The sequence below is a fragment of the Molothrus ater genome, chromosome 3 (assembly GCF_012460135.2).
Source record: "Molothrus ater isolate BHLD 08-10-18 breed brown headed cowbird chromosome 3, BPBGC_Mater_1.1, whole genome shotgun sequence".
NCBI lineage: Eukaryota > Metazoa > Chordata > Aves > Passeriformes > Icteridae > Molothrus > Molothrus ater.
The window spans coordinates 62,390,178-62,411,774 of NC_050480.2; the positions used below are offsets into that span (position 1 = coordinate 62,390,178).

The 21,597-nt window shown below is 35.3% G+C and overlaps 1 protein-coding gene across 12 annotated transcripts in view; it reads left to right on the forward strand.

Moving 5' to 3' along the window:
- TRDN (triadin) overlaps positions 1 to 21,597 on the forward strand; it is a 232,482-nt gene that overhangs the window by 34,744 nt on the left and 176,141 nt on the right. For 11 of the 12 annotated variants that reach the window (XM_054514398.1, XM_054514393.1, XM_054514397.1 and 8 more), the window contains exons 2-5: positions 2,986 to 3,195; positions 9,292 to 9,330; positions 15,753 to 15,890; positions 17,818 to 17,844. In XM_054514398.1, the coding sequence (XP_054370373.1) occupies positions 2,991 to 3,195; positions 9,292 to 9,330; positions 15,753 to 15,890; positions 17,818 to 17,844 (409 nt within the window). In that variant the 5' untranslated portion in view covers positions 2,986 to 2,990. The remainder of the gene's footprint in view (positions 1 to 2,985; positions 3,196 to 9,291; positions 9,331 to 15,752; positions 15,891 to 17,817; positions 17,845 to 21,597) is intronic. The other variant, XM_054514402.1, reaches the window with a different exon arrangement.

A 21,597-nucleotide genomic window follows, 5' to 3' on the forward strand; every position in this document is an offset into this window, starting at 1 on the left:
CATGAAATGGTGATGGTATGAATATACAATCCACCCTACATGAGATTATGTAGCAGCAAACAATGTATTTCTCAGGAGTCATTAGATAAAATCCTCCAGTCAATTTTGTTTATAAAGGTATCTAGGGAAACAAAAATCTAATTTCTATTTGCTTTAGGCATCCTGTCTAGGTTTTTTTCTTAGGCAGTTCCAAAGTTACTGTCCTTTAGATTTTGCCTGCCAGTCCTGTGAGGACATTTTTGATAATGTAAAGCATTTTAAACCACACTGGAAATCTTTCTTAGGTCCCTGAATCACACTGCAAGCGCCTGTATTGGGAACCTCCAGCATATTACAGTACTTTCCTAGCTTGACTTCCAGTCCAATTTGAACCAATAACTGTTCACTCACACTTTAATGAATGCAACGACAGCAATTTTATTGTATAACATCCTGTGTTTTTAAAGGGAAATCTGACATGACTACAACAACAGCCAAAAGCTTTTCATAGATAACCTTCTAGCATACTTAATCTCTGTCTCTGCAGCATTGCTCTGATTGATAAATCATCAGTTACTATTTTCTTCACACAAAGTCTAAGTTTGAAAAGTTAGGTATACTAAATAGTAAGGAACTATTTTTCATAACAACAAACCTAGAGGAATGATCCTTTGACTGGTAATTATAAATCTATATCTGTGTACACACATAGAGTTTTAATTGTTTGTATTATAACTGCAAATATCTGCCACTAGGATGTCCTTGAAGACATGCTGTGGTACTAATCAGATTTGTCAAGATGAGACAGTACCTTTCTATTCTCCCTTACACATCATAAACTCTGACTGATATCCACAAGGGGAAAAAATGCATAACGTGTCATTTATGACCTGTTACATGCACAAATTACTTCCATCATGTATGCAGTAAGATGACAAAATGCTATTGATTTTGAATTTGACTTAGGAAGCTGATCTTTATTCTTAGTTGTCACTTGGCAGATTTTTCCTCCTGCTCTGAATTGTTTGATCTAAAATTTTTGTTTGGAGAAATGGAAGCAGTGATAGTTTTATAATTTTTTTTAATTGTAAACATTCTATCCTAGGGGATAGACATTATTTATGAACAGAATAAATATTCTATAAATAAGAACAAATTTCAAGTAAGTAACACAAAGCATGTAATATGGCAATTTCGATTTTACAGCTCTGCTGAGTAGCAGAGCAGTTTTTCAGGGCTTGAGGCAAGGCACTGATCAGCACCAAGATGCAGAAGCAAAATTAAAAGGCAGAGCTAAGGCAACTACTCATTAATACAATGCACTGCATAATAAAATTTTTTAAAAAAAGAATTCTAGAACAGATTAAGACATGAATTTGAAAACAGATATGACAGATTAAGAATTAGGGTACCTCTTCCAACAAAATTGTGCTTCCCAATTTTATGTTTTTGTCAGATGCATAAAGGCGCATTTCAGAATCACATTAGGATATTGTTTTAACATTCTACAGGGAAGGAACAAAACCATTATTCATTAGCATAAGGATCGGCAGATTTGTTTGGGCAAAATAGGAAGGAAAAAATGTATGTATATATGGCAATATTAATGATTTTTTCCTTTCTTTATTCATTTATTTCTTTAAGAATATAAATGTAATTCTCAAAGAGAGTCTAAATAGAGATTGTGATGGTAAATATTGGAAAGTCTTCAACAGCCTGTACCTTAGCTCCAGCAAAATTTTCTCAGTGCCTATTTGTCATTTTCTATGTCAAAAGTGAAATTGAATCTGCTTACCTTCATACAGAGCAACCCTGTCACACAGAAAATATCATTTTTATAGGTAGCATAAACTGTGACAGAAGACAAACAAATCAACAAAAAAAACAAAGATCTGCACAAACCAGGTGCTACCTGATTCCTTGAAAGTTTAGATGTCTGTATGGGCAAGGGTCTCTTAAAACATTGAAATTAATTTCTGCAAGTTGGTGTCAGACCAAGAACACAGGTAATATATCTTTGAAGATTTTAACTCTAACATACAAGATATTGCAAACTAAGTGGAGGTACCGTGGTCTTCTACCAGTTTGAACTGCGCTGTTCAGAATACTTTTACTATTGCTATTGTATATAATGGAAAAAAAAATGTACCTCCCGAGATTGTTTATTTTATCAAAATGTATTTTATGAAGCAGATTAAGTTGAGAACTTTCAAATACGGTTAGGTTTCAGTTACCATAGTTTTGGTTTGTGTGAAGAATTAATGTTTATGTCCAGAATTAGCATTTTTAGTACCTCAGGAAGTAGGTTAAGTCACTACTGTTACTGTTCATTACGTAGTTAATGTGTGTCAGCTGGTCACTTAGCTAAGTAACATTCAACTTCCTACCATCTTTTTATTACCAATTCTATGCTTTCTGCAATCAAGTCTGCTTTGCCATTGTAACTTTTGTTTCTTAGGAGATTATTTCATTATGTAAAAGATTCCAGAAACAAAGGTTTTTAAAATCAGCGACAATCTTATTCACAACTATTAAGGATCCTGGACTTGGAAATAATTTCTGTTTCTGTGGGATGAAATGAAGTATATATATTTCTATTGCTTCTGATACATGTCCTTCACAGCAGAATTCCAGCCAAACCTCAAGTGGCATAGATGCATTAGCTCCATTAAAGTCAATGGAAGTTCACTTAATCACATCACCTGAGAATCTGGCCTATAGCCCGTAACAAGACAATCCTTTGGAGGGTAATAATATTTTATGCTTTCATCAATCACTCTCCTAGGCCTGTAGCTATTTGTGGCAGACTCAAAAATGTCATATAATAAAAAAGGCTGGTTGTGACTATTTCTTCCAGAAAGTCCAGGAACCTTTTTTCAGTAATAAAATATTTATATTTATTTTAAACATTCTGATGACAAAACAATTTCAAAAGAGCATTTATATTCTTGGCTTTAAGGCTCCAAGCTGTTACACTGTTTTGCTCTGTTTTGTCTGTCTGTATAGGACACATGTCAACAACCACGACGATAATAGATGGTAAGAACGGCTCCGTTCCTTCGTCATCCATGAAAGTGGGCAAGAAGTCAGTGACAGAAGACTTTGTGAACACGTTCAGCTCTCCAGCAGCATGGCTTCTTGTTGTTGCTCTGATTGTTACCTGGTCAGCAGTAGCTATTGTAATGTTTGACTTGGTGGATTACAAAGATTTAGCAGGTAAAACTTAGCATATTCTGTTTAACACCTCGTCTATTCAAAGTTAAAAATGTATTAAGCAGCATCTATTACACAAATATGCCAGTGTCTCACCTCCTTGGGGACAGCACAGTGTCTCTGCTGAGTTTACCAAGAGAGAAGATATTGTGAAAAGTGTCAGAACACATTAGTTTACATCACATGCACCTTTATAATTTAAGTCTCTCCATTTTGCAGCCCACCCTCATCCTGGAAAATGAGTATGTTGACAGTAACATAAAATATATAAGAGCATGTAAGGTCAGATTTCTGTTTTCCAATTTCTATATTTTTTTTCTAGAAAAAAATGAAATTAGTATTATTCATATTTTCAGAAATATAGTCTGTAATAGTTGCCTTGAGTATTCTGATATTTGCTTGCACAGTTCAGTGATCAGAAAAATGTAGAAGAACATGCTAATCCTAAAACTGATCTTCAAAAACCATAACTCAGAGGACCAGATTCTTAATATTAGCTAAAACACACCCTTGTCTTCAATAATCTAGCCTAGTTTTAAGACTTGGATAGACAAATGAACAAGATCAAGCTTTAGGGTAAACATAAATATGATTGATTACATATATATTGATTACAGGGGACAAAGATGAAAATGAAGCAGGTGGTAGAAGGACTGTCCTTCTATTTGAGGAACAGAAAAAAAAAAGAGCAGCAAATAGAAAGAAATAGAATACTTATGCCTTTTATTGCCAATGATAAAAAATGGAAAACAAATCAACTACCTATGTTTGCAAAGGGTATGTAGTGTTCACAAAGCCTTCAGTAGTAAAACCTTTGTGAGGCTAACAGCCATTAACACTTGGGAAACATGTATATGAACCAGAAAACAAATTATTAGGTCCTTGTCTTCCTCAAATGAGAACTCCAGCTCTAAAGTGATCGCATCTGTCACAATAATTAACTAGGAATTGAAATTCGGACTTCAGACTTTTAATTCAAAAGAAACTGAGTTGATGTTTTGGAGTAAATTTCCTGGACTTTATTAGTTTACTGATAAATTCATAGATTTTTTTTGTCCTGCTATATATCAATATCGACTTCAAGATTTACTTAGAAAGCTTTTGAAACAAATATAGATCTTGAAAGAGACCAACAAATCCTGGATCAATAGATGTCACAGAGCTTCAAATGTGGAGAAAATGTACCACAAAACTTTCTCAAAATTTCTTTTCATCTGTCTTTGTTTTCAGAAGGACATCTCTGGAGTACCAGGAAAATATAAATTTATTTTTGAGACATCCTTACAAAATAAGCATCAGATTTTAGTTTGGACACCAAACTCTTGATGCTACAACAGAGAGACAAGCAAAGAAAGAAATTCTCATATTCAACTTTAGTTTTCCATATTAAATATTAATCAGCCAATCAATCAGTCAAGCAGTTAATCAAGTTCTTAATAAGTTTTCAATGAACAGTCAAGAATCAGGACATAACTCAGACTAAACTCTAAAACTCAGAAATTTCTGAACTTGCTATCAGGTCACACTTGCTCAATAAAAAAAGGGTAATGCTAAGCAATAAGAATTTGTATCTGTACCAGAGTCTGAAGGAATCTTCTGAAGCAGATGGAATTCTGTTCACATTGTACTGGTTAAATGAACTTAAATCTCACAAGTGTTGATGGAAACTGACATTTTCAGACCAGGATGTAGAAATAAAGCAATGTTAAATTTAATCTGCAGGGTGAGTTTTTGTTTTGTAAAGGTCTCAGAGATACTTCAGTATTTAGAGTTCATGAGTTTGTTTCTTTTCCTTCCCAGCAATATTTCTGTTCCTAAGTGATTAATTAAGCCAGCATTCAAATCAGATCTTGATGGTCAAATATTAAGAGACAGAACTGCTGTACTTCTTTAGACCAGGATTTTTTAGACTGTTTTATGTATTTACATACATATAAGAATAGTTGCATAGCTGTTATCACAACCCATAAGTTTCCACTCCTGATTTCTTACTGGTTTTTTGAGTTAGACCCAGTGATTTGTAAAAATACCATGGAAATAGCTGAAGATTGTACCTAGAATCACATAGCTGGCATTATTGATACAAGAATGATTTTCACTTTGGACAGTTTGCCTACAGTGGAAGCAATGCTTCCTTTTCATATAGAAAGTAGAATTTGAGGCATATTTCTAAGTGGCTCCTTAAATCTAAAACCCAGTAATTTTTTTTACTTGGGTTTGATATTGCTCTTTGAAAAAACAGACCTACATAAAAAGAGTAAATAGTTATATTTGGGACTGTAAATTTAGTTTTGCAAGCAAGATTAAAATTAATTTCCTAGTTTTCAAATGCAAATGAAAGATGCCAAAAAATTATATTCAACTGTGTGCTTTTTAAATCCATAAACCACAGCAAAAAACAGTGTATTTCTCCTCAAAGAACACTTGCCTTTCATAAGCCAGTGCTTCCAATCTCTTTCCTGTTTCTCTACCTGAAGTTCCATGAAGTTCATGCTCAGAAATTATGCAGAGCATATGAATGAGGCAGGCTGAGAGAGCTGAACTCAGCCTAGAGGAGACAGGAGGGTGACCGAGGAGCAGCCTGCTGATTTTTGAAGGGCAGTTAAAGAGCTGACAGAGGATTCTGGTCTGGGGCCTCCCACAGGGATGTCCACTGTGTTTCTGTGCCAGAAATGACCGTCTCCATGGCAGAGCTGTAGCAGTGACTGTGCCACGCAGGAGTGAGCCAGCAGAAAGCGGGAGCAGGCTGACCTGGTACACCAGTCAGGGAGCTGTGTGGCTGAGGAATAGACATGGATTTTTTTCCCCCTGATTACACTACAGAGCTGCTAACCTCTGGAAAATACAGGAAGTGCAATGCCCTAGATTATGAGTTGCCTAGAGTACACAGGGATTCATGGAGCTGAGTAAAAACACTACACATGACCTGAGAAGGAAGTACTTTAAACTTGAACCTGAGCTTTCTTTTCCTTCAATAATTAATAATTTTGCTCTCATTTGCCTGAAAGGCAAATAATTCAAAAAATACATAAATTATCAGTATATGTATTTTAGCTCTTATATATTTTTTTAATTTATCAGTATGAACTTCACACAAGCCTCTCTGATCCCTTAGGTTTTGCTTCTTGATTGTTATGGTTTCACATCCTTTTAACAGTAAATTATCAATTTGTGAAATTTTGGACAATTTATATAAGATGGCATTTGTCCTGGAATGATATGAAGAAGACATGTTTAGTTTCACGCTAAAGTAGATGTGGTAAATTGCTTTTTGCTGGCCCTCTTTAATCAGCATTTGTAAAGTAGCTTATGGAACTGAAGGAGGCTGAGGGAGGTTAACACTTAGGGTTTCTGTAAGTGAAGTTAGATAACATGAATTCAAGATCTGGTCACAGCAAGATTTAATATACAGTTTTGTGTAATTTCACACATCCAGTACATGATGGCTGTAAATTCTATAGCACTCTGTATTATTGAGGAGGTGCTGGTTGTGACATAAAATATAACAGGGGGGCCCTGTGTCACAGTTTGCATGTGGGAAGCTTTGCTTCCTGGGTAGTTATGTGTCAGTTTGTTCAGAAGTTAGGACAGGGATAGAATCTACAAATCAGTTTTAGCTTTAGCAGTGGATTTCAAGGAAGGTATGAGACAAGAATTAGATCTGTACTGAAAGTTTCAACCCTGTTCTATCTACCCAGAAGAAGGAAATTAAATTTTGCAGTGTTGTGCTTTAGTGTATTATGCTCATTCCTTTGAGGAATCAAATGAAAGCCTTGCATTCCTATCATGCTGTATTGTACAACTGTGAACATGACTGAAATATTTCTAAGGTGGTATGAAGGTGACATGCATTACAAAAGCTTGAGAGAAGAAACTACAAATCTCATGCAGTACACAGTGTGTACAAATATAGAATAAGTAGAATACCACATTGAAGAATCTCATATATTTTCAATATTTTCAGAAATGAAGAAAAAAGTTAATTTTGGCTTTGTGTGTGCTTTGCAACAGTTCATTACTTCCATCTTTTGTGTTAGAAAACACACCTTTTGAACAGGCTTCATAATTCATGAATGTATTTCATGCATTTCTTGTACACATAACTGGATTATACATTTTAATTGGTAAATGCAACTCAATAATTTAAGATTATTTTAGTCCATAAGACTGATTGCCCAGGAATCTATATTTGTTAATGGGCTAATAGAGCATTCAAAATTCCCTGCCATCTCTGGGACCAATTACAGCTAATTAACATCCCCCTACTTTCAGATCCTGAATGCTCAATATTCAGAGTAAATTGACAGTGATTTAGCCAGTCACCTAAAGGCCAGACTAAATCAAACCTAATGAAGCCTCACCAAATCTATGAAACCCAAAATTACCTACAGAATAATATAGGTGAAAACATAGAAAACACACACAGACACACTTGGCAGAATGAGCTTGCTAAGTTGTTTTGATAAGTAAAAAAAAAAACCAAAACATGGGTACTCTCTTTGTTGGGGCTAATTTGTTTTGCTCAAATAAAGAGGCTTTTTAGAGACCTGTAGCAAAGGCAGGACCTTTTTGGAGGTAATTCCTTTAGCAATGAGGAGTTAACAGTGCATAGAGCTCCCATCCAGGCAGATGATTTCTTTCATTATATATCTCTAATCTTTTTAAGTTAATGCAAAACATCTGGCCAAATGTTGTGGGGCTTCCCATAGTAGCTTCTGAATAACGAAGTCTGAAGTCACCATTTCCTTGCCTGAACTTGTGGTCATTTTTATTACTGCCTTGCAATCACAGATGGATTTTTTCTGGCCTTGGGGAGTATATAATTATTATAAGGAATATACACATACATTTTTCTCTGCAATATCATCTCACTTTAGTCACCTTGTTGGGCTAATGTTTACTTGAAATTTTTAGGAACTGCAAAAAGAAGAGTGTAGCTATTTTTGCTCCTGTGTCCTATGACTTTATATACATCAGTTTTTAAGCTGAAAATATATTTGCATTTAGTCAGGAAAAAGAATGAACTTCTGTATTAGTTTAAACCACCAGCAAACTTAATGGAACATACAATTTTTTCTCTTTTTTAAACATGGAAAGCCTTAGACAAACCTCCCACTCTGAAATGTATCAAAACAGTGCTATAGTCTTCTGAAATATATTTTATACCGTATTTATAAATGTAAATTCAAAGCACGATTGAACAGCTTATCTGTTTCAAAGTTCTTAATGAAGTTCTTAATTGAATTATATGACTTCAATTAATGTACCTAAAACCTACAAAACATTTTTTCTCTCTTCCTTGAAAAAATCCTTTTAAGGGATTTAAGCCCAATTCCAGTTTAAAGAAGGGCTGCTCAGATGACATCTGATTTCTCATGTTTCAGTCTGCAGCAGATTTCATAGCTGAGTTATAAACCCCTAGAAAATGAGTTTATACTGAAAAGAGTGACAATCTATGAACTATTGCAGTATTGCAAGTGCTGCTTTCATCCCAAAAGGTCCAGTGTATAAATGATAAATTTCGATAGATTAAACTTTGTGACATTATGCAGTTGAAAATATGAAATTCCAGAGACTGTCTCAATGTATAGGGAAGGATCTAAGAGGAGAATTCATGGTTAAATCTGCTTCATGGGACACAAAACACAAAGCAAATTTCCAGTGCATAATGGTATCTGTGAAATTTCTAATTTTAAACAAACAAATCAAACCAGTAATTCATTCCGTAGCAATTGCAGTGAGGCAATTCTTCGGTTATTTGCTGTTGAAGAAATTGAAGTAACTCAACTAGAATCACCTATATGTAATATATTATTTTCAACAATAGAATTTGTTTGTGACTTGTGAAAATACTGTGCTTTGTTTGACCATGTTTTTACCTTGCTGTGATTCACACTGTATTATCTCACACCTACAGCACATTGTTTCTCCATTTAATGAACTCAAATTTCTGCCGCATAACAGCAGCCCCACAGACATTAAACTTCACTCCTTAAGTGCTTCCTTTAGCCAAGAGACAGCTGAGAATATTCATTATTGCTAACGGTGTTTCTTCATTTTTTTTGTTGACCTTTCTGGGGTTCATGCTGTTGCCACCAGGTATAGCACAACATTGCGATGATCCCTGTTTCCCACCTGGTAAAGACCTTCTGCCTGCAGTGTTCTGAAGATGTGTGTGACTGATAACAAAGCATGGGCACGAGCAGAGGCCAGCACAGGGCAGCACTGCTTCTCAGCTAACCCCAACTCCACTGGGCTGGGGCTTGCAGCAGCCTGTTCCTCATTTTCTCGTCATGCTTGAAGTAGATCTGACAGCTAAAACATGCCCCCAGCCAGGAGAGTCCCAGGAAATGGTGTCAAGCTGAGGTACTAATTTTACACTTTTAGTGCCCTTTAAAGGGCATTACAGATACCCTGACAGATCCAAAGATCTGTGTTCTTAGTCAGAGAACTGAACCCATAGAATGGGAAAAAATAAAGCTTCAAATTATTTTAGATCTGTTTCAGAAAGCACCAACTAATGAAGATCTGAATCAAAACCTTCCAGCTATTATCAAATCAAGTCATATAAACTACACCTAAAGCCCATCCTAAACATACACTCCTATCCACATGCAGGGCTATGTCAAATGGACCTGATATTACTCACTTACTTTGTGAGAGTTTGTGAATTTCTTTCTAAATTTTGCCAAGTAAATTATAACCACTTTTTTCTTCCCTTTCAGGTGAGGTTTCCTCTATGAACTTGACCTCAATATAATTATCTAAGGTTGATATTAGAAAGAGACAGATACAGGCTGTAGTCTTAATATTTACAATATATGTACTTATTAAATGGAAATTACTGAGAAAGCTGACTCAGCACCTTTGGACAGTTTTTATATCTAATACAATTAAATATTCAGTTAGTATTTTTATACTAATAATTCAGTGGTACCCACCAGAGTTTTACCTGTTTATGGCTTAGAGCTATAAGCTTGACAAACCTGTTAGTCCATGAAACAGAAACATATGACCTAAGGACAGTTATGCTGATAAACTGGGACATTATTAATAGGAGACTGTGTATATTGAGTTCAGTATCTTAAATGCTACTTTTTAAAAGATCACAGAGTAGAAAGAATGAAACTTAAAAATATATAAAATTTATAATTAAAATATAGTTCTCTATATTTATAATAGAATATTTTACCAGGAATGAAATATGTTTTATTACCAAAAGCTAGTGTTCGGCTTTTGTATTTTATCAAACACAAGACATTCTCTGTCTTCATCAGCTGTACCTTGTCAGTGTCAATGAAGTAGTTTATATCTCACAGATCAATCTTTGCACCAGATAATTACCATCACTCGTAACTTAATTGCATTCCATTCACCGGAGTCAAAATATGTAATTGATGTAAATCCAAAAATTATTAACTAATTTGCTGTGATTCATTAAAAAAAAAAAAAGGCCACCTTAACACAGGTTGAACACTGAGTATACATTTAACCATTTGACAGGCAAAAAAGATTGATAGGAAACTACATTTCTCACAGAGTTACTAAGACTCGAATGAAGACTGAAGTGATTTGCACAGATAATCAATTAGTCACTTTTTGTTGTGCACTTCACAGGAATAAATGACACAGACTATTAAACATAACCAAATTTGCTTGAGAGGCTACAGCTAATCATACCATGTGATTACTCAATTCTTGTTTCCAAACATCACTTTTAAAGTACCCATTATCAGTCCTGATGAAAAAAAAAGGGGTTTTCTGTTCAAAAATTCTTTGTCATGTTATGAAAATTTCCTTCTATCTTCTTGTTAATGCCAATTGCAGGACTTGAGAACTTTGTCAGTGCCTGGTTTCAAGGAGCTGTGTTAAGTGTGGGTTATTAATTACCATTAAGGTTAAAATTTGATTTTAAAATAATTTGGAAGTAAGATTTTGAGCCAGAGAGACTTCAGAAATGATGAAATTAATTGCTCAGGACTGTTGTTCTCACATTTTTAATCAAATTACTGTTTCTCTACCACTAATGCTAGAGAACTACAAAGAACTGTAGCACTTTATGTGCTGTTTCAAATTACATAGGAATTTTTTAGAAGTACCTACAACATATCTGATGCTATTTTTTAGATAATTAGTTTAAATATATTTGCATATGTTTAGTATGGAAAATCCAAATAATTTTCCAGATATCTCCAATAGCTAACAAACATTCTCCAATCAAATTCAATTGAGTTGTCCTAGGATAAGATTTCTTTGAAATCTTAGTAGTATACAAATTCCTTCTATTTGATTGAAATTCTTCCTCTGTCAGCTTTAACTCTTCCAAATTTCATCATTTTTCAGAAGGTTCTGGAATTCTGATGTTTCCTCTGAAAACAAAACAACAAAACTGTTACTATGCTCACTAGTGAACATGCCAGCACAAGAAAGAGGAATTTTTACTGATCTGAAAAACATCTTTTATACTGTAGCAAGTTATAAAATACTTTGACAAACAAAGCATTCTAGCAATGCATTTTTGTGGAATCAGTGGTGTTCTGGAACATAAGTAATTTATCAAGGGGAATAGTTGTATAGTCCTGGCGTTAATTATGAATGTAAAGTTACAAGTCTAAGTGCTTAGCCAAAGTGTGCAATAACAAGAAGGATTTAAATGTGAAACAACATCACTAGCAGGATCCATGTCACGTATATCAGTAATAGGAAAATAAGGTGGTGCATCCATGCTAATTTTTCAGACTTCCTTTCTAGTCAATGGAAAGGAGTGGGTATCTTTAGAAATTGATTCATGTAACCCTAAAACAGATTTCAGAGGAAAGAGAGACACTTGTCTTCTGAAGGTCACAATATGTCTTTCTGCACTGGCTTTTGAGGGAGTTTAGGAACACCAGGGATTAAGTCTCCTTTCAGGTATATTTCACTAAATAGGATAATCTGAATTTAAACTGTGATTAAAGGTAATTATGTAGTGTCAACTAAATTCTTCAATATTAATTGTATGTTTCTGAGCTTTACCTCCTCAGTAACCATTTACTTCGTTTCCCCTCCTTCAACAGGCATTTATAAATTGTTTACTATTTTATCTAAGACTTAAAAGTTGGCTCAATCTCTATTTAAAAGTTAAACAAAAGCTTAAACTTCACAAGTCTATATCTATCTGAGAAATATTCTGAGAAATAACCTCTTTACAATTTAAATGCAAAATCCTGCCTCCTCTGCTTCCAGAACAATGGATTTTATGTGATATATGATGTATCAATTACAGTTTAGATCAATTATATTAATCTAAAATAATATTAGTTATAGCTATAGATTAGTTACAAATTCTATATTACACATAATATGTTAGAAAAATAAATATATTGTGAGCTTACTTTTAAAATAATTAGTCTCCTAAGAAATGAGAATTTGGATGGAAGACTGCTAATCCAGTCAAATATGTTGACTAAAAGATGATTGCAAAAAATCTCGTCACTTTTTCAATTGCTGGACATCTCTAAATTTAAAAATATGAAGCTCAAACTTTGTTATGAAAATCTGCATTCTTTCAGCTTCACTCTTGAAGTTAGAGTACGCAAATCTTCTGGAAATTATTGTCTTTCTTTGCATGTGTGTGAGGTACATTGAATCTCTGTACTTGTTAACACCAGAATTGTTTCATTTCCTTTGTATTTCATTCTACTAGGGACCTTGTAGCACCTGGTACTGTCAAAATTGTTGGGAGAGCTAAAAGCATGGATTTAATCAGTCTTAGTTTTCACTTCAGCATTACTTGATGTGGTGTTCTTAAGAATTCTCGAACACATCCTTACTATTAGCACTACTCTTAAAAATGTTGGAAATACAATTTAAACAGAAGATCAGTGCACAAAGACATAATTTTTCAGTTTCATGCCACTTGCATCAGACCACAAGTGAGCTCACAGTATCTGTTTAATACAAAATTTCATTTTGCAAATACCAATAAAATGTCCTCTACATAGCACCAAACTGATTTTTCAAAACTTTCTATGTTAAACAGGATTTGCAACTTGCACCTGTTAGCATAGGCATGACTGGACACACAATTTTGCCTCTGGACACTTATAATTTCTAATCCCTTTTCATAGTGTGGTATGAAGATGTTATGAATTAAAGACCAGGATATGATGTTGAAGACTGATTCATCAGCAAAGATGGCTTGCCTTGGGGTGGTTGGAATAATTTCCTCTGCTCTCGATCTTGCACTTCTCTGAGCATTTCCCTTGCCTGCCCAGGGGGGACAGCTCTGCTTCCTGTGAAGCAGAAGCAGTTTTTGAGCTACTAGTTGACAGACCAGTTAATTAAAATAAATTGATACCAATTCTTGTTTAGTTTATAGCTGTAGTCCTTGCAGCTGTAAAAAACTGTGGCTGCAAAAGTAACTGAGCCCTTCCTAAGCAACCAGTGGGTAAAAGGAGGGTGGATAGCCACACTGAAAATAAAGGCAGCTGTCCAAAGTTAAACCATCCCTGCTTGTGAATCAAAATGTTGATTATGCCAAGATACCTCTGGCCATGTCCATTCTATTAGTCCACTTTAACTCCTTAGCACCTCTAGATTAAAGTGTAAATAGCATCAGAGGTCAGGTCATAAATTTACTTTTTAAGAGCGTAAGTATAGGTATTCTTTCTCCTGGTTAACGCTTGAGAAGACAATTTCTGGCAAATCACTTGAAAAAATTAAATCTCTACATCTCAATGCATGAAGACAATGCAAATAACTGTCATGCTAAACAAAGTAAATATTTGCTGGTTTACTACTCAATCTTTCTGAATAAAATAGTGTGCACGATAGTGCACCAAATGAATTTCTTTATAACTCTGTCATTGCATCATGTCATACCTTTAATTTATTTGATGTGTCTGATTGTTCAGCAGCATATACCTGTATAATACAATTTTCACAAAATATGAACTATAATATTTCTTTGGTCTGCATTATCAACAAGCAGATGCAAACCAATAGAAAGTCAGCCTGGTCTCTTGTGTTTCAGAATAATTAATTAGAAATAAAATGAACATGAATAGTGATTCATTTATATTTCAAATAAAGCTACATCTAAGTTTTGTTACAGCACTTTAAGAAAATACTTAATAAGCACTTTTCCTACTGCTGTCACTGAAAAAGTTCCTTTAAGCCTGCACCTTGCATGATTTTTAGCCTGCAAGTCCATGTGAGACTGCTTTTCATTTTGGCTTGTGAGTCAGAACACTGCAATCAGAAGTAGTTCTGAATAGATTTGTCTTTAGCTTCCTACTAAAATCTTTACCTACAGAAAGACAAGAGAGGTATGGTTCCCACCTTGATAATGTTAAATTCAGGGTACATATCTCTATCGAAACTCCTGGGAGCAAGACTAGGCCAAAAGCTCAAATCACATTTGAAGTCTACCTTCAGTTGCCTATATTTGTGGAAAAGCTTTGCACAGACCAGGAAATGACTCAGTCTGCAGTTTCAAGTACAATGGGCAGTAACATGGACTGAATGAGGGTTTTCCCTCTTCCTAAGCAATGTTTGATACACAGTTCAAGAAAATAGAAAATTGCTGCACAGAATGGTCAGAATTCTGTCAGAGATGGGAAAGTCCCTCTGAAGTAGTGTGTCAGGTATGGAGAAATATGGTGAAGTCCCAATTGGAAAAGCCTTTAAGGGAGTACTAGTATTAGCCACTGATGGCTGCGCTGCCTGAGTGTGGATCCAGTGTGGAGCAGAAGTCTCACTTCCATCAGAGGTTCCAGGAACGTGACAGACATGAGATTGCACAGCTTCCTTGTTTCCCAAGCTGTTTGCCTACAGGGGCAGTAAGACCAGAACAAGTTAAGTATGCACTTGTGCACAAGTGTACGCAAAAGAAATTCTAGAAAAGTTGTGAGAGAAAAACCAGAATCACGGGAGTATGAGTTTGAAAGTAGCAGTCTCTGTGCCACGATTTGCATCCATGTTTATTCTGAGCTCAGGTTAATTTTGGTCTGAGTACGCACAGCTTTCTTCTTCCCATCCTGTATGTGTGGTCTATGACAATGATGTGACCTGTCTGAGTAGCTAACCCAAGGCTCACCAATTTCTTCAGCCAGGACTTGTGTGAAGGAAGGAGCTCAATGGGGAGATGGAACATAATTGGGACTGAATCCTAGATGGGCATCCAGAGGCAGGGGATCTGAGGTTAAAAACTGGGCTGAAATGAAGCAATTATCTAAGATGAAGAATATTAGAATGAAATCCATACTCATATTTTGCCCAGCCAAGCCCCAGAAGGAGAGCCAGAACTTGGAGTACAACATCACACCAAATTGTACATTGAGTCCTTAATCACTCTGTGAACAAGTGCAATAAGATACAGTTTATACCAGCCTTCCACAGGAAGGAGAGCTGTCCTCAAATGCTTGAATAATAAAAATTAACATTCACAATCCTTGTTTCTGCTAAAAGAGGTAGTATAATAAGTCCTGTATAAAATGAAGATGAACTTTTACTACTGAAGGAGTTGCTTGGTTTGGGTTCTTTTTTCAAATCGCTTTTGTTTTAAACTCTGCACTCAGGAAGATCTGTTCACAAGCTCAGCACAGAACCACTGAGAATCATTCATGAGACACTGGAAGAGTCTTCTGATTGGATTTATGGCTTTTTTTCTTTACTGTCTGACATCGTATGGAGTGATGATGATGACAGTGATGAAGGTATTTGTAATGTAAAGACTCCTGTAACTGCTCTAACTGCTTTTTTACACGCATTAAAACGGCTTACTCAGCTTTTAACATCACAGACAAGAAGGTCAAACAAAAATGAAAAGCGAACATTGTTGCTAATAAAGCATCCACTGGCTATTTTAATCAGTAAATTGGTCTCTTTGTTAGCTTTCATCTCATGTTTAATGTACTATTACAGAAAAGCTGTCAGAATTAAATATGACCATTAGTACATCTTGAAGAAAAGAACACTAATTTATATACGACTTCAAAGCCACAACCAAAATATGCTTCGGAGAATGGAAATGACTGTTTTCTTTTAATCAGCAAGAATCTAAAGAACCCTGGAAAATATTCAAGATACATCAAGAAATTTAGAACTTTTTTCAATCTGACATATTGATAATGGGGCAATATATTGAAATGGAAAAAGAATATAACATTTCAACTGAACTTATGGGATTTTGGATGGCATATTGCAAATAATTCAGTTTACTAGAAATTATTTTGCCATTGTGGTACCATTCTTCATTACATAATCAGATAAAAAAAAGTAAATTACTAATATTTTTATTTTGGAAATAACTCTCTTTCTGTTAATAAAAAACAAAAACTAAACCAAAACAAAAAATAAAACCGAGTTCCCCAGTATGAGCAGAGACTGCTCACAGTCAGTAGTGGATCATCATGTCACATCATATTGGTCATTCTGACAAGTGATTAGTGTAGGAGTGACATCTTCATTTCACGGTAGTTTATTTTACATTCCGTTTGGCTACACCAGAATATAATTAAAAAGTGACATGTACTGAAACTGACTTCTACCCATTTGTTCAGAAACCTGAGATATTACCAAGTGTTTACCTTTTAAATGTGTGCATGAGCTTTTTATATTAACATCCTATATGAATGCTAATAGATAGGCTGCTACACGTGGGTCTGTGAATTGGGCATCCTATTCTGAGATATGATTTATAACTTGCACAAAGCCAGTCTCTCCTAAGGCTGACAAACAGAAAAGATGAAAAATAGACAGCTTTGTAAAATTTGATCAGTGTGTATTTTTAGGATTTCATAGCTCCCAAAGCACGTGCAAACTTTCAAATACTCAAGTGTCTAAGAGTTAATGGCAGTAGGAAAAGTCATGAAATACCTGACAGACAAAAATTTGAGATCTGATGTTTACTAGATTTGGAAACCTTAGCTCTGGCAGTGTTTTGCCCAAGTGGAATTTCATCATCAACCAGGAGTGTGAATAGGCAGCAAGGCATCTTACTGCACTATATCATAAAAATTAAGTGCTTTCAGCACCCTGCCCACTCTGTGCTGTAGTCAGTGCAGCTGAGGCTGCACCCAGGCCAGTCATTCGGGATCACTCCTTCCAATTCCATGTCCTACATGGAGGTGCAGTAACATAGTGCAGCAATCAAAGGCTTATAGTTACACTGAAATGGATTCTTTTTTGCCTTGGCCATTTCTAGATTTACAATCTTGTTTAATTTCATATACACTTTATTTGGAATTTAAAAAGAGCCAGTGAGCCTTTCCTTAAAATGTGGAAACATGCATAAAGTAAAGTAAATTTTTAATTGTAGTCACAAGTTAATATTCAGAAGCATGAATAGAGATTTGGATATTTCCTTAGTTACTACTGCACCTTGAATTTATCTACCCAAAACTCTATGGCAATTTAGATTTTTAATGAAAAATCCAAAATCTCAGAATTGATGCTTGTTATTTAGCATATAAAGAAGAAAAAATATTTTTTGAAATAAAATGAGCCGACATGAAAGAAGGTGCTGTTTTTTGGTTTTGTTTTGTTTTGTGAGTTGTTTTTGCTTTGGTTTGGTTTGGGTTTTGTCGGTTTGTGGTTTTTTTTAATCTTTTCTCTGATACCTGTTTTTTTCTCTTGGTTTAGGTGAAGTGGAACCTTCCCTGAAAAAAGGTTGGTCAGTTGCTTGATAGTAGAGGGAAAATATTTAGTAATCTTTTTAAGAATTAATTGTATATCTGTGATATAAATTCTGACAATAGTTACATGGCAGTCTACTAGCCTTTTCAGTGGTGCTCTAGCAAACCTCTTTAATGTAAAACACAAATAATAATGTTTACTGAGCTGTTTGTTGTAAGAATTTGTAAGAATTCTTTACTATTTCATTATTAACTTACTATTTCATTACTCTTTATTATTTAATTATTACAGAAAATCTGAAAAAAAAATATAAAAATAGAATTACAGAAATGTTATTTATGTCCTTGCCATGCTTGTGGGACTTCTCTTAATGCAAAGGAGTTATATGTATGTCTGTAGAGAAATAAAGTTCAGGAATAATAATATGGAAAATATATTTAGTGAGAAATAATGATGAGGTACTGTCAAGCATTTTACCTGAAGCCAACACAGGCCCCTAAAGGACTGCATCCTAGTCTTCTGAAAAAATTACTTAGTTATCATTGAATTTTTAAAGCAGACAAGTGAAGGAAGTAGGATTTATATTATAATCTTTATGGATATTGAAATTGTTTTGCTGAAACATAAAACTTATATTCAACTCCTATTAAATCAAAATGCAAATGTATTAGAAGGTTGGAATTACTGATGATAGAATGTAAATCTTTTCAAAACTAGGGCATGTTTTTTCTCCATATTTAGCAAAGCTGAAGAATAGTAGGATGTGTAAGCAGCCCTATGTGAACTGAATTCAGAATCCATCAACTTCTCAAGGGGTAAATGCCCATATTGATGAATCCAACACCCCAGTTGCTTCTGGGATTACAATCCAGTTTTCTCTGAAGTTAAATGGAACTGGATCAGGCTTCTATTTAATGAAATAATCTGTCAATCTCAATCTGTAATCCAATTAATTAAAAGGCTAGAAGACCGGGAGCAGTTATCTTTCTATTGATGACTCCTCATGTTGGGAAAACTTACAGACAGTGTAGGAAAAGAGTCTCTCTTTTTACTTCATCTGTAAGAACTGTAACACCTTCAGCCTTGTGTCTTTTCCCATAGAGACAGGTGCATTTTTAATTTTACAGAAGGTGCACAGAGCTGTAGCACATTGTTGGCAAGGATGTCCATGGTGGAATGTGTCTTCTCACCATGGGCCAGTGTAGGGCCCAGGCTGAAAGTGCTGTTACTTCATGGCTAGGAAGGCATAATCCTTAAAAGCATAAAGCATAATCCATAAAAACACTATGGACAGCACCATGCTCAGCACTGCAATCCCTTCTCTAGAAATCGGTGATATAGGCCTTATCCATTGTACTGGGGCAGAAAGACATAGAAACAGAATTTGGAGAAGTCATCTAAATACGCTCAAGGCTGTGTAAATTGTAAGAAATTGGAAGTTACTGTATGGTTGTTTGGACCCAAAATTGCTCCATCCAGGGAGTTGAGTATCTAACTGCCAGCTGGGAATGTTTTCCTCACTGTTCAAAGCTTCTGGCACTGGACATGAATCCTGAGAGGGTCTTCTATCTTTGGTATAAAGGAAATGGACAAGAACCTGGTGATTTCTCCTGATCTGGTACCTTACAGGATAATGCAGCCACACAGATGTGAAAAGGCCCAAATTCAAACATGTTTCACCTTCCAGACAGTAAAACAAATTTTGAGTGGGCTTTTCCACTTCCTGAATGTGTGCTCAAGATTTTCCTTCTGTCTTTTAGAGTACAAGCATTCTCATCCTTGTGTCCCTGCACAACACTTTCTCTTGACTGTGCCTGCTGAAGATAGTGCCCCTTTCTGTCATAAGTATTGCCATAAGCTTTCACATAGCAACATCCTCAAATAACTTACCATCCCCAGGTGACTGGAGGTCTCCATTTCATCCTGGCAGCCAGGATCTGGCCTTGTTTGTACTTGATTTTGTCACCTCTTTTACTGAGCTACAGAAATACAACATATGTGGCCTGAAGCCATGTGTCCCTTGCAAATGCCAGTGCAGAGTACTGCACGTGTCTCCTCAGTGACCGACACCTCTCAGCCCCTCAGAGTTATTCCTGTCTCTCTGCAGACTCCTCTTAAAACTGTATAAACATCAAGGAGCCTAATTTCTGGGGTCTAAGGCTAAACAGAAGCTTTCTGAGAGTTCTGTGGTGTAGTGTCATGAACAGCTTTTCTCCTTAGGCGCAGTGAAATTCTCTCCCAGAGCTGAAGGTCATGAGCGCAGAAGGCAGAGCCCTGGGAGGTGAGCTGAGGGCTCAGGTGAGCTCCTGCAGGTAGCACTCTCACAATCAACACAATCTGCTCCCCTGAGCACAAGGTGCAGAGCTCTCCAAGCAGCTTCTCTCAACTAATTTGTGCTGTCATTTACATGGTCCATAAATAAGACTTCCAGAAGAAAAGCTTTCTAAAACAAAACAAAACAAAACAAAACAAGACATGGCATTGGTGATTCTTTCCATGTTGCTGCTGTTAGGGCTGGACCCAAAAGAAGACCATCTATACAAATCTGGAGATTTTTGGGTGTCAAAACTTTAATTTTATTCATAAAACTTTAGTTTTATTCATAAAATTAGAACCAAATATTTTGGTTTGGAGTTTTCTCTACCTACTTGTAAAGGGCCATTTCTGCATTAAAATCCCTTCTACTCTGAGCAGCAATTTCATCTATAGCTTTATGAAAGATCCTTCTTTAGGTGACACTGGCATTTGAGCATTCTAAACAAGAAAAAAAATACTAGTGAGATTGTGCACTACACTACTGCTGTGTCCAGAATATGAACAAATTGACATTTTTCACATTTTTAAGGAAAATCTCTCTCAAATTTCATTCTGGAAATGTGCACTATGGTTGCTGGGCCTGATATTTAAGTGCTTCTATTGGATTTAACTCAAAGTTAGTGTGGTATTCATTAATAGAATGAGAATTTTTGAAAAATCTCCATGTCTGCTTTTAGTGAATGGACAAGCCTTCACTCTAGCAGCCTTTTTGAATGCTAAAATATTTGCACAAAATTTACGTTATAATATAATATAGTAACTGAAAAAATGAGATTGCTGATATCACAGTACAATTGTATATTGGAAAAAATTCAAGGGGAGTGGCAAGGACATTGTCTAGCCATGAAAGAGGAAAAGTCTAATCATAATTATGATCCCAAAGAAAGCAAAGATCACTTTCCTAGAGATGTAAATTAAAAGCAAAGATAATAGAAGTACAAGTAATGACAATGGGCTTCCACAGGCAATGGGATTAATATCAGTTTCAGAATCCTTTGAAGATATGAAAATATTTCTCAAGCACCTTTTTTTTATTGCAATTACTTTTGCCAGTCCAAGTCTTATCACTAATATTTATCTTCAATAATTGAAAAGAATGAACATTTAATATTGTCTGGCAAAGTAGTATTCTTCGATGGACATGGAGAATGATTATGCTGGAGGGACTTTGCAGTCTTTAACAATACATATTCTCAACATACAAAAACTATAGGGCATTTTCACAAGTGGCAGAGAGGTTTAATTCTTTCGGGCTTAATTTGCTTTTAGTTTCATTTTTTCTATAATAATAATAATAGTTATGACTAATAATCTTGTTCATTTTTTCAGGGTTAGTTTCACCTTTAGAGACATCCTATTATTTGAGAGCTGCATGCCTGTATGTTTTTACTAGAAATTATTACTATAAAAAAGAAAGTGGAGGGTGTTTTGTTTGTTTGCTTGTTTGTTTTTGTGAGCACTACTGGCCTC